Source organism: Paramisgurnus dabryanus, chromosome 14 (assembly GCF_030506205.2).
Source record: "Paramisgurnus dabryanus chromosome 14, PD_genome_1.1, whole genome shotgun sequence".
Taxonomy (NCBI): Eukaryota; Metazoa; Chordata; class Actinopteri; order Cypriniformes; family Cobitidae; genus Paramisgurnus; species Paramisgurnus dabryanus.
The window spans coordinates 15492565-15505786 of NC_133350.1; the positions used below are offsets into that span (position 1 = coordinate 15492565).

Here is a 13222-nt window from a genome sequence, read left to right on the forward strand (position 1 = left end):
CTGGGAGGAAAGGGGCACTTTTCCTCGGAGCGGCGGCGCGGCGGCCCGAGTCAAAGTACCACGAATCGAGCTTGCTCCTTTGGGGTTCTTGCGGGGAACTCCACTCGATCTCTAAATCCTGCACGGCCTTAGAGAGAATGCGCACCAGCTCTTCGTGAAAGGAGGGGGGGTGGGCGTCAGCCTCCGACGCGGCAGGCGGAGATTGGTCCCAATCTCCGTCAGACGCCGTCAGTGACATCTCATCCTCCTCTGCGGGGACCCCAAAGGAGACAGACTCGGCAGCTCCCGGTTCAGGACGCAGGCTCTCGGCGACGAACTGAACCGGAGAGCGACGGGGAGGGGAAGCGCGGCGTTCCGGCACGCGCTCGCTCTCCGTCGGTGGCTGAGCCCCCACCAGCGGCACCTTGGCGGCAGTGGGAGGCTGCAGCGAGGAGCTTTCGAGAGCGATGTTGAGCCGAGTCCTGAGCACCCTCATTGTGAGCTCATCACAATGAGGGCACTCCGACCCAACCAACGCCGTCTCTGCGTGGAGAAGCCCCAGACATACTATACACAGTTTGTGCGAATCGGGCGGGTCGATAGGACCTCCGCACCGTGAGCACATTCGCGACATCTGGATCGCTAAGAGGGACGTCCGTCTTATCCGCGTACTCAACAGATGTCTTCGTTGCAGGGTAAAACTTGCTCGTGAAGGAGAAAATACTGAAGATATTCGCTCAGGACGGCTGCTATTATAGTGAGAAGGCCACGCCCTCTTTTGCCGTCTTGAGCGTCATTGGCCAGCGCGAGTTTCAACTGCACTGGCGTTGTGCAATAAGGCTTCAGGGTTATCGTGATTGAAGGATCAATCCCATAGCGTCAGCTATCTGACGCAATGTCGAGAGAACGTTCTCGACAGGGAACCATATGGGGGCATATAGCACCACTATAGCACCACATATGGTTCTACAATATGGTTCTACACAGGTGCTACATCGGTGCTATATGGCACTTAAAATGGTTCCTCTATGATTACGAGCCAAGAACCACTTTTAGTGCTATTTAGCACTTGTTTTTAGAGAGTATTTGTAATACAAAATGTGATACAAGTAATTAAAAGTAACCAGTCAAAGCCTGAAAAATATACAAATTCATTTAAATTTAACAAAGACTCCTCCTGAGCAAGAAATATGAAAAATTGAATTCAGTTTGTCAACTATATTTACATTTATGCATTTGGTAGATGCTTTCACCCAAAGCGATACATTTGTTTTATCATTGTGTTCTCATGCACAGATTTTCCCATGTCAGCAGATTTTTTCTTATTTGTGACCTTGGATCACAAAACCCGACATGCAATTGCCAACAATTCATTGTATGGGTCAAAAGAATTATTAGTTTTTTTATGCCAAAAATCATTAGAAAATTAAGTAAAGATCATGTTCCATTAAGATATTTTGTAAATTTATCAAAAATGTACTTTTCATTCATTAGTAATACATTTTTTAATATATTTACTCTTACGACTGGTTTTGTGGCCCAGGGTCACATTTGATACTGACTGACAACGAAATACAAGTAATGCTCATACTTACTTTTACTACATAAACTCTCAAAAGGACTTTGATGGGTGAATTTTTGGGAAGGCCATTTGTGATCTGACACTCTGCCTCTTCATCTTCAGGACTGATGGGGTAGATAAGAAATGATCCCTGTAGTAAAGCATAGCTCTCGTTTAATCTCTAATCATCCACATTTCTCATTCATGTCATCAGACCTTCAATCAAAGAGCTTTTCGAATCGCTCATCTCACCTTATATTTGCCCATGTTTCTTGAACTTTCATCCTCCTCTTCATCGTCCATGGATTTGCCTTTGTAGATAGGAAATATGTGCAACCAATCCTGGAACTGACTGAATTCATTTTCCAACTCAGACTTGTACAGCTGGGAAAGCAATAATAGAAGAGGTAATGAAGTAATATATGAAAAAATGCTTTTAGAAAATTCAAATTTTGAAAGATGAAAAACCTTTAAAGTGGCAATAGTCTTCCTCTTTGGAGCAGGTGGCTCCATCTCAACCGTAATCTCATCTACTTCTGCCTCTATTGCAGACATGGACAGAGGTCCACCATCTGTACATTGTGACATTAAATGAAATGATCAGAGACCTCGGGGAACACTAATGCAATCCAGCTAAACATGCAGGTCATAAACTATGGCCCAAAAAATATCTGGACATTTAGGCTAAACACATTAAAGGCGGGGTGAATGATTTTTGAAAAACACTTTTTGAAAAGGGAGTTGGGCCGAGTACCAAATAGGCTTGTTGCGATAGTCGGTGAAACGGCGATTACCGGTGCTTTTACAGGTGCAAATTCATGGTGTACGCAAGCGCTGCATTTAAACAGTTGCGTAATTCAAAAGTGAAAGTAAAATGTGCACATCTGCATGCAAATTTATAAACCCGTCCTACCCGGTGATAATGGTATCATCGGGTTTGTTAACCAGTGGGAAAATTCTGTCACCGCAGCAACCCTAGTACCAAAACACACCTGTAGCTAATCAGCAGTAAGGTGAATGTCTACTAACCAACATCGTTGCCTGGGGTGCGTATTTGTGGGGCGGGTCTATCAAATAAAGGTCTAGATTCTATTGGTGTAGGGGCGTTTATGTTTAGGTGATTTCAAATGTCAACATTGGCTTTCAGAGATCATGCAACCCACCTTGGTTTCTGCATCACATTGTGGTTTCTACAAACAAATAATACCATTTCCGAAAAGTAACTTTACCTTTCCTGGCAAATTTCGCAATTAACAAAAATTTAAGGAAACGTTCAAAATCTCATTCATCACATTTCATCACAACAACAATAAACAAATTTGATATTTTAATAAAATAGTTGCATTTGGATTTGTGTTTGGCTTCATGCGTTGCCACAAGAACCATCAAAAGTACAACGAGAGCGATGTGAAAAATCATAAAAGGAGTGCTTTTGTTCAGGGGTGCCCTGTTCAGTCAAACACGCCTATTTGTGTAAGCGTGGTTTCTGCTTTTGACGTAGCACTGTCAAATACTAGAGAATCTACGGCAAAATTTGTAAGACATTTCATAGTATGCATGCTTTTTTTCTTAATGTGACAATTTAGAACCAAAACTGATAGACGTGCGGGATAAAGGTTCGAAATGCTGTGCAGTACAATGCAAAGATGGTCAGAGAATCAATCATGCAGATATACCTCCATCATGTGCATCTTCCATGTCATCATCTTCATCCTCCTGAAGAAACAATAGTTTAAAAAACTTATTATATATATTTAAATATATAATATTATAAACTTATTATATATATATATATATATATATATATATATATATATATATATATATATATATATATATATATATATATATATATATATATATATATATATATTTTTTTTTTAAATATAAAGTGCAAAGTTTCTACAATCTATCGAGGAAAATAACTGTTCACCTGTTTTTCAAGTTCAGCCAGTGATGCGTAATACTTTGACCACCAATCAAGCTCCTCCTTTTCAGGCTCCTCCTCCTCTAGCTCCTCATCTTTCTTTCTCACCTTTTTGATTGGAGACTAAAAATACATTTTTTATGTCTAAAGGAAGATTTGCTAAGGTTTAACCTTTTAATATGACCAGTTGGGTAAACATTTGATAGTCTTTTATATAATTTTCAGTAGGAGTGGCTTACAAGTCTATGAACTAAAGACAATCTTAAACTATAAAAACTATTTTTTTTACACTAACAAAGTGTATTAATGTCCACTGCTATTTTATATAGACAAGGTTAAAGTACGTGAGGTTAATGTGTTGGTGAATTAAAACAAAATGAGCTATGTCCACACTAGATATGAACACAGATTTAAAAGCCAAACACACACATACACACACACAGAAACACAGACACACAGTTAGGACTGAAACCATCTAATTTGTATGTGAGTAGGGGTCTTGACGATCCGGTGGTTGCCCAATTAATCAGAGTGATATAACAGCGGGAGCTCAAACTGACCCGGGAACAGTTCAGAACACTTAACAAACCAGCAGATTCATCATAGTCAAGAGGTTAATGGGTTCATAGGGCTGCACATTTAATAACAGCAGACCGAGCATGTGCACTAAGTATGCATTAAGAGCCATTTCAAAATATCTAGCTATCAACATCACACCCATCCTGGAAACCCTATGGGCACAGCTGTGTAAAATCTCTGGTGATTGGTGGAGAATAAAGGATTTCATTTTAAAACAACTATGCACGTGGTGAGTGGGAGTTTATTGTGCTTTTAAATTGAACAAAAGAACAGTGAAACCTACTGTGAATAAGTTTAGAGGGTTGATGGGGATTTTGGTGTCCTTCAGAGGAAGTCCTCCCAGATCCATGGTGATCACTGTGGTTAGAGGAGTGGTCTTTTTTGTTGGCGGCTTTTTCTCTAACAACATATGAACAATGCCACAATAAACCTTATGCAGCATATAAACTTTAATTGAATGTACACAGCATATTTTATCATTGCAACAATAGCTTTATACATTTCATTTTTTTGTAAAACATAAAAGTCTTGTGATGCACTTTAAGTATATTTAAGCCTGAAGTATAGTTCAGTTTTTATGTGTACACGAGTGTCTGCGCTGGATTTTTGTAGCCCCACATACATAGGCTAGAAGAGCTGACGCGTCCAATGTGTCGCAATATGCATGCATTGAACGTCTGTTTGCAGACAAATCAAATGAACCATGCATATCAAGGCTGTGCGTTTGACTGTGCGTGTCTTCTCGTGTACGCATATAAAAACAGACTATACACCAGGCTTGGGTCCTTAAGTATAGTCCTGTTTTACCCCCCAATCACATTAGCTACAAGCGACAGAGCGACAAGCTACCATTCATTTTCAATGGAAGTGGCCGTTTGCCAGCGGCTATTTTATGCAAATGCTGAGCGATGCGACAAAGCGACTGCCAATCGGAGTGAAGGAGCAGTGACGTAGGTCTGTGGTCGAGTCTGAGAAAATAATTCAAGATGGCGGAAAATGTGTATTTATGTAGGCTATATATCTGATAAGTTTGGCATTTTATCTAATACATTTTGTTACTTTTATCGAGAAATAAATACTTTTAAATCCAAAAACCCCGTTCTTGTAACTTAACAATACCTCTAAAGTGACTTTTGACACCGCTTTTGGAAACTAGCCAAGGAACGCCCATCAAGCGAGTGCGTGTCGCTCGGTGTCGTTCACTTTTGTAGCTAATGTGACTGTAGGGTAACACATATGCAAGAGACACAAATTTATAAAAATATGCTCCTGACACAAATTAAGGAAAGAGTAGTCAGAAGAGTAGTATGCATAAACTGTACGTGCACTGCCTGACTTTTGTAACCGTAGGTCACTCATGTGCGCATGCGCAACCTTGGTGTGCATTACATGACACGCACACTGTTCTGATGACGAACATTGCGTCATGCACACTGTACGAAAAATGGACCATACTTTGGCCTTAAACTATGCTTTGCAAGGCTGTGCATTTGATCAGGTACACTTAAAAATAAACTATACTCCAGATTAAAAACACAGTAATTCTGGCTGTTTAACCACAAACATATGAGCAGGGGATGTTTCATACCCTCTGGCTCTTCTTCTTCGTCCTTCCACTCATCTTGGTCTCTGGGACCGAATTGTACCAGGTTTTGGACTACGTGAGTTCCGACCAGGACCAGCCTACCAAATGCTCTCTGCTCCATTACGAAGATTGTGAGAGGAGGATGAAGGTAGACAAGCTCTGGAAGCTCCTGAGAAAAACAAAATGTCTATGGGTCAAGAAGAGCAAATATTTCAAGCGATACATAGTTGTTAAGCCATATGGCATTTCTTTCACAGAGATTTGGCACATGCATGCTTTTCAAATAAGCCAAATAAGATTTTTTTAAGCAAAACTAGAAAACATCACTGAAAAACCTAGCATAAAATAGCAGCCAGTATCTCACCAGCTTTACTTCTGATCTGAAAGTAATTCTGGGAAAGGATGTGTGATCTTAAAGGAATATTCAATTTTCTTAAAAGAAAAATCCAGATAATTTACTCACCACCATGTCATCCAAAATGTTGATGTCTTTCTTTGTATAGTCGAGAAGAAATTATGTTTTTTGAGGAATTTTAATAATTAATGTAAAAAAATTATAAAATAAAAAATATCCCCTTTTAAACAACAACTTCTCGTCTAGATCCGGTCGTGATGCGCCGGCGTGACCCCACGCAATATGTCATGATGTCAAGAGGTCACAGAGGACGAACGCGAAACTCCACCCCAGTGTTTACAAGTGTGTTGAAAGAGGACCGTTCCTACATTGTTGTATGTCAACTGATACTAATTAATGTCTTTGTGTCAGTTTATTGTTTACAATGGTCCGCAAATGTGCCTTTTATATATGTAACACGTGACCTCTCTACGTCACTACGCATTTACGTTAGGTCGTGCCGGACCGGACCTACACGAAAAGTTGTGGTTTAAAAGTGCATATTTTTTATATTTCTTGTCAAAAATGACAATCGTTTCGCTAGATAAGACCCTCATGCCTCGTTTGGGATCGTTTAGAGTCCTTTGAAAAAAACATAATTTCTTCACCATTTTGGATGACATGGTGGTGAGTAAATTATTTGGATTTTTCTTTTAAGAAAATGGAATATTCCTTTAATATCGGGTCTATTATCAGAAAAAGAAGGAGTCTTACAACATCAAAGTGTTTCACCACATCATTGAAGTTAGGATTCAACTTGTAGCTCTGAATTTCCTCTGACTCTATCATCTGGCCCGCACACTCCATCAACACTTTAGGATGCTCCACCTCAAAAAGGTTGACCCTTTTCAGGCTCCTCAGACCCCAGTACAGCACCTAGAACAGCATGAATATTTAAAGGCTTGATTAAAAACACTGCAGGCTCATAGAAGCCTAGAAAAAGGTCTGGGTTGACAGGTCACAATGCATCTCAATTCTAAACCGTGAGATTTGATTATATTAAAAGATCAATTTCGTATAAAATAAAATACATTCGTCCTTGAGGACGTAAGACTTGATTTTTGTTCAGTTTGTATCTGTTCAAGGTTTTGTCCTTGTACCTCAATTCTGTATCTCCTCAGCACGGGTCGAACTCCTTCAGGAATGATAAAATGGCGTTCTTCTTTATCATACCATGGTTCCTTGGGGTCAACATCCAATGGCAGAGATGGCTGGATGGATTCATTATAAACAAATAGCTTTCTGTCAATTTATGAAATTATTGACATGCCAAATATATTTATTTAATTTTAAATGACAACGATTTCCACTACATTCAATTTTTAAAAAATGAAGCTTTTCACAAACAGATCAATGAACTCTCGTGGGTGCTGGTTGAGCTGCGGAGTCTCTATTTAACCAGGTCACTCACCTCTCCAAAGCTGGCGTAATTCAGTTCGATTAACTCAAAAGCAGCCAGGATTTCACCGGCTTTGTTTTTGCCCTTCGTAATCTCAAAAAACTGTAGCTGAGGCTTCTTGTACGGCTCCTCCACGAACTTCAGCTCTGGCTTTGCATACGCCCGACCAAGGGCTTTCGGACTACCCTGCGATAAGGGTTAATGCGATAAAAAAATAAATTTTTAATTTCACGAAGGCAGTTGCTGAGATAATGCCCCTCCTGTGTGACAACTAGCCCCGGTCTCTCCAAAATAGAGAATTGTATCTATTCGTGATTACCACACATTCATGTTTTAAGTGCAATTAAAACAGCATTGAATCTCTCACTAGTTTGTCGTAGTCATAGATGTTGATGATGACCACAGGTGGATCTTCCCTATAGTCGTCCTTACTGCCCTCCAGCAGAACTTGATTATACAGGAGTAACTCAGACCAGGTGGGGGACAGAGTTTCTTCCATTACCTGCAATCATTAAAAATACATTCTTTAACAAAACCTGAGCCACAAAATTGCAGCGAAGGTTATACAGGAAAAATGTGAAAACCCAGATCAAGTCATTTTTTTTGTGATTTACTGATTTCTACATAAAATCATGTTACATAATGTGAAGAACATTTTGTGAAAATACAATCTTGATATCAGTAATATTAAGATGCTCCAAATCTCATATTTAAATTATAAAACTTAAAATTATAAAACTTTAGCCTGAAATAGACCTAATAAATAAATAAATAACTGGGCATTCCCTTAATACATACAATGTGACACAAAAACACTGAATCTATTGGATCTGTCACACATGGTCAAAAAACCAAAGAACAAAACTAATCGCAGTCTTTATGACACCCACCCGTGTGACCTGGCATTGAGTAGAGAACACCACCTTTGCGAAGGGATCAGACAGACCGTTATCATCGGCCGCGATGATGCCGCGTGCTTGATACATGTGAGCACGTAACTGGAAATAACGACTGTCTGCAAGATGAAACGACAAAGCAAGGATTGCAATTTCCATGACAATGAATTCAAATGTCATCCAACTGAAAATATATTGATTTTCTAAGCAGCCAGGGAGAAATTATGGAGAACATTAGAGATAAAATTGAATTTTCGGAAATACCTTCCACTGCTAATTTGATGGGAGGCATGTTACGAGGAATCAGTGCACCAGATGTGCCCACCTCGTAAATGGGTTTAAAATCAGCTGGGAGGCTGGTGACACAGTTTTTTGAGTATTTTGTGATACCGAGCCACATGTACACTTCCAGTTTGGCAAATATTTCTCCCACTGGCCCTCCAGGGGTCTATCAAAAAACAAAATATATTAATAAATATTAATCCACCATGCGTTTAAGGATGTTGAATTCAGACAAAATGTTAAACTCTCGCTTATCTAACTCATTCCCCGCCAGCCTTTTTTTTAAGTTGCCCTCCAGCATTTTTTGTGATTTTCACAAAAGTTTCACAAAATATGCATTTTTGTGAAGGAATTTGTGAAGGATTCAGAACAATTATGAAAACTTAAAAAATTAAAATTAGTAAATAATTTTTTTATAAATTGGGTAAGTGCGTCATCTAGTGGATAATCGCAGTATTACAGATTAACATAAAAACTCGAACACATTTTTTATGCAAATGTTTTCTCTTAATTGATGAGAAAACTTGTCAATGGCGAGGAAAGAGTTAAAAAAGTGTTTTGAATAAAAACTTCAGCAAAATTAATAATTGTATATGTTAAAGGTGCAATGTGGGAATTTTAGCGCATCTAGCGGTGAATTGTAACCGACGGCTCAGTTCACAGCTCACCTCTTCTTTTCGAAACGCATAATGAAGCTATTGTAGCTGACACAGGACAAACATGTCATCGTCTAAGACAACAGTAGTAACAAAACGCGCTCTATAGTATAGCTTGTCCGTTTGGTGAAACATGACAGCTCCAAATAGCAACTTTCATGTTAGGGGACCTGCGGTGTATGTAGAAAAAAACGGCTCATTCTAAGGTAATAGAAACAATACAGTTAATTTTGTAAGGCCTTTATACACCACTGAAAATATAGTAATGTATACACTGCAAAAAATTACTTTTTTACTTAGTATTTACTTACTTAGTCTTGTTTTCAGTAGAAATATCTAAAAATTCTTAAATTTAGATGCTTTTTCTTGGTGAGCAAAATGACCTTAGAAAATAAGTCTAGGTTTTAGACGAAAAATATACAAGCAAAAATATCTACCAATGGGGTGAAAAAAAAAACTTAAATAAAGTTTTCTTTTTTCTTTAACACTTAATTCAAGCAAATTTTTCTCACCCCATAGGAAATACATCTTCATTTAACAAATTGTAGATATTTCTACTGAAAACAAGACAAAAATACTAAGTAAGAAAGTCATTTTTTTATGTACACTGCAGAAAATTATTTAAGAAAAAAATTCTTAGTATTTTTGTCTTGTTTTCAGTAAAAATATCTAAAAATTCTTAAATTAAAGGCAGGATATGCAGGAATTATCAAAAAACTTTTTTACAAATTTGTTTAAACTGTCTTTATATACAAATACATAGTTAAAATGTAAGTACTCTGAAAAACAGAGTATAAAACTCGAGTGTCTTTATACCTCTCACGAGTCACGACTATTTTAAACACAGCTCATTTTTCCATTCGGGACGTAACACATGATTGGCTTGCGTGACTATCACTCTCTCTCCCGACCATGGCACCACCCCTGTTGCTATGGGATCTGCCCACACATGCGCACACCCGATTGATTTGAACGTGCACGAGGCGTTTTGCTCATCAAGAAAAAGCATCTTAATTTAAAAAATTTTAGATATTTTTACAGAAAACAAGATAAAAATACTAAGATTTTTCTAAGATTATCTCGAAAATAATTTTTGCGGTGTATATATTATATTGCATTTCTGTCCAGAGACCCTTTAAAAGACCTACATCAGACCTTTAATGTACGGTATACAATATACAAATCTTTTACAAAGAAACACTCCCAGAGTAAAAACCTACACCAGATTGCTTTGGAAAAAGGTTTTCTATGAATAAATTCATGGTTTAAATATTTTTTAAACAGCAAAATTGAGTACACACAATTCAGAATAATGTCTGAATGTACCTTCATGTAAACGGTAGCAATTTTCCCACAGTCTTTACCCCTCTCCTCCTCCACCAGTGAAAAGAGAATGGAGTTCACTGGGATCCTGGCATAAGCCACTCGCTTGCCTCCACTCAGCATCCACAAAAAAACATCAGGCAAAGTGCTCTGAGGCTACAATCACAACAGATATACAATAATAAGTGACTACTATCCATTAATTTGCAAGAAAATAAGAATAAATATTCAGCATTACCTCTTGTGTCAGAAAGCGAATCCTCTTGGCAATGTTTTTCAAATCTGCTATCCTGTCTTTCACTGTATTTCTCGTGGTTTTTCTCTTCACCCGGAGGGCCTGCTTGGCCAGCATAGCCTAGGAAATATTTACATGTATTTACTTGGCAGAGATATTGTTATAAATGGTCCACTGTGAAGATATTTAGCGACATCTAGCGCTAAGACTGTGAATTGCAACCAGCAGCTCAGTCCACAGCTCACCCCTCCCTTTCGAATGGCATTGTGAAGCTATGTAGTCACCACGGGACAAAGTCAGGTCATTGTCTGAGACAACATAAGTGAACCAAGGCGCACTATAGAACAGTTTGTCCGTTTGGGGTTACTGTAGTAACATGACGGCAACTTCAATGTAAGGGGACCCGCGATGTATGTAGATAAAATGGCTCATTCTAATGTAATAACAACAATACAGTTCGTTTTGTAAAGTCTTTATACACCACTAATAAAATAGTTATGTATATTATATTGCATTTCTGCCAAGAGATCCTTTTAAAAGTTACACAATGCACCTTTAAGTGATGTACAGTGCAGTCAGTGTGTACATTTGTGACCCGGTCTGTAAAAACCAAGCTGAAGTACGGTAATTTATTGTTTTTTACTTAAAATCATCCTACATAAAGCAAAATATTCTGTGAAAACATTGACTATATTTCATATTGACTGAGTAAGGTCATGTCAAAGATTAAAACTAACAGAGTTACAGTACAGTACAGATGATGATAATAATATGGTCCTCTTACTATGTTTCGTTTGATGAGTTTTACACGGCACTTGTCCAGGGTGTTTTGGCGAGCATTTCTCTTTCTGTCTAGGTTCGTACTGTATTGCCTGTATAAATGAGCTTTGTATTATTAAGTGCATTATGAAAACAAGGGATAAGTGATAAGTGTCATTCAATGTTCCCTACTTGCAAGTGGAAAAGAATTCCATCACAACGTCCACCAAACGTTCCTTAGCTTTGTATCCGGGTCTTTTCAACAGCATCTCTACCTCGTCAATGCCATATTCCTAAGATGGAATGTAAAACACAAATCCTATTTTACAAACAGATCTGGAATGGCTTATAAAAAGTTACTGAGTATTTAGTATCTGCTGCACTTGCCAGTCGGTCAGCCATCTTGGTCAACCAGTTACAGTTGTGAAATCTAAAGGTGTGATCCTCAAAGTAGCTCCACACGTAAATGCACGGTTTCTCCCGGAAAAGAGGAATGCAGCTAAATGATCTAGATAACAAAAAATCATAATAAAGTTATAAATTATTAATCTTACTGCACTTCGCAAATAAGCTGTGGAAATAAGCAGCATTTGTTCACCTATCATATTCAGTGGGCTGTGCTTTCCTGGGATCTGTGACGGATTTGTTCGGAAGGCCTGGGTTCAGGACTTCTTCCTTTTCCAACTCGTCCTCTGATTCTAACAGAGGTTGTCTGTCATCAGCCAAATTCTCCTGACTACCACTCTTGCTGGACTTGACATCAACAGTTTTCCCAAAATTCCCTGTGAAGTGCAGGATTGAGTGGCCAGTAAACCTAAACAGTTAACTTACAGCCTGTTTCTGAAATAGCCCCCATACCCATAAATAGTTTATTATTTGAGGGAACATCATTTTTAGTGGTGTCCAAAATCATAGTGGACATTATTGGGTGCACACAACCGATGTACACTCATAACTAGCCGCTACGCGTCCACTGAGGCGTTTAGGCGAAAGATGTTGCCAACATTTGAGCGCATCAGGCAGGCTCAAGTGTCCGAATTTACTCAATCATTTTCATTCACTTATTAATAGTAATAGTAAACTATTTTAGTGAACTAATGTAAGGAATAGTGAATGAAGCTATAGGGGGCTATTTCGGAAATAGACACATATTTTATTAAGTAGTATGTCATATGAAATTACTGTCATGTAGATGTATAATCTATATATATGTATATAAAATAATAAACAGTTCAGGTACCCATAGAGAGCTCGAAGGCGACAGGTTTGGACCCAATAGAAGGATCTATCATTGTTACTTCAAACAAAGAGGCAAACAACAAAAATTCCTCTTTATCTCCTGTGAAATTCTGTGAGGGAACATAACATTACCACTTAAATGTAAAAGCATAATAAAAATGTGATAAGATACAATGTGTCGTATTGAGTCATATACTTGTTCAATCTTTAAAATCCAGACAGATATGTTGATTGGTGACTTACCTCAGGTAGAGGGTGAACTTCTTCCACTTCTACTGTGACAGCAGCTGGTACCTCGGCAGCAGTGTCCTCAGATTCCTCAGCTGGTCCACTTTGACTCGGCACTGCTAAATTAAACCATTTCATATTCAGATTTAGCTTGCATGAACTCCTCTGATACATTTTTGA

General features: G+C 38.4%; 1 protein-coding gene across 2 annotated transcripts in view; it reads right to left on the reverse strand.

Annotated features, from left to right (window-relative positions):
- Positions 1 to 13222, reverse strand: part of fer1l4 (fer-1 like family member 4) — a 46180-nt gene that overhangs the window by 15579 nt on the left and 17379 nt on the right. Inside the window, exons 16-36 of one of the 2 annotated variants that reach the window (XM_065241213.2) lie at positions 13058 to 13158; positions 12816 to 12924; positions 12174 to 12357; positions 11963 to 12083; positions 11768 to 11868; positions 11601 to 11688; positions 10820 to 10936; positions 10585 to 10737; positions 8585 to 8768; positions 8315 to 8439; positions 7792 to 7926; positions 7437 to 7610; positions 7126 to 7236; positions 6740 to 6901; positions 5635 to 5800; positions 4330 to 4445; positions 3474 to 3590; positions 3217 to 3256; positions 2009 to 2112; positions 1793 to 1924; positions 1575 to 1691 (exon numbers count right to left, since the gene is read on the reverse strand). In XM_065241213.2, coding sequence (XP_065097285.1) covers positions 1575 to 1691; positions 1793 to 1924; positions 2009 to 2112; positions 3217 to 3256; positions 3474 to 3590; positions 4330 to 4445; positions 5635 to 5800; positions 6740 to 6901; positions 7126 to 7236; positions 7437 to 7610; positions 7792 to 7926; positions 8315 to 8439; positions 8585 to 8768; positions 10585 to 10737; positions 10820 to 10936; positions 11601 to 11688; positions 11768 to 11868; positions 11963 to 12083; positions 12174 to 12357; positions 12816 to 12924; positions 13058 to 13158 — 2657 coding nt within the window. Of the gene's footprint in view, positions 1 to 1574; positions 1692 to 1792; positions 1925 to 2008; positions 2113 to 3216; positions 3257 to 3473; positions 3591 to 4329; positions 4446 to 5634; positions 5801 to 6739; positions 6902 to 7125; positions 7237 to 7436; positions 7611 to 7791; positions 7927 to 8314; positions 8440 to 8584; positions 8769 to 10584; positions 10738 to 10819; positions 10937 to 11600; positions 11689 to 11767; positions 11869 to 11962; positions 12084 to 12173; positions 12358 to 12815; positions 12925 to 13057; positions 13162 to 13222 lie in introns of both variants that reach the window. The other variant, XM_065241212.2, reaches the window with a different exon arrangement.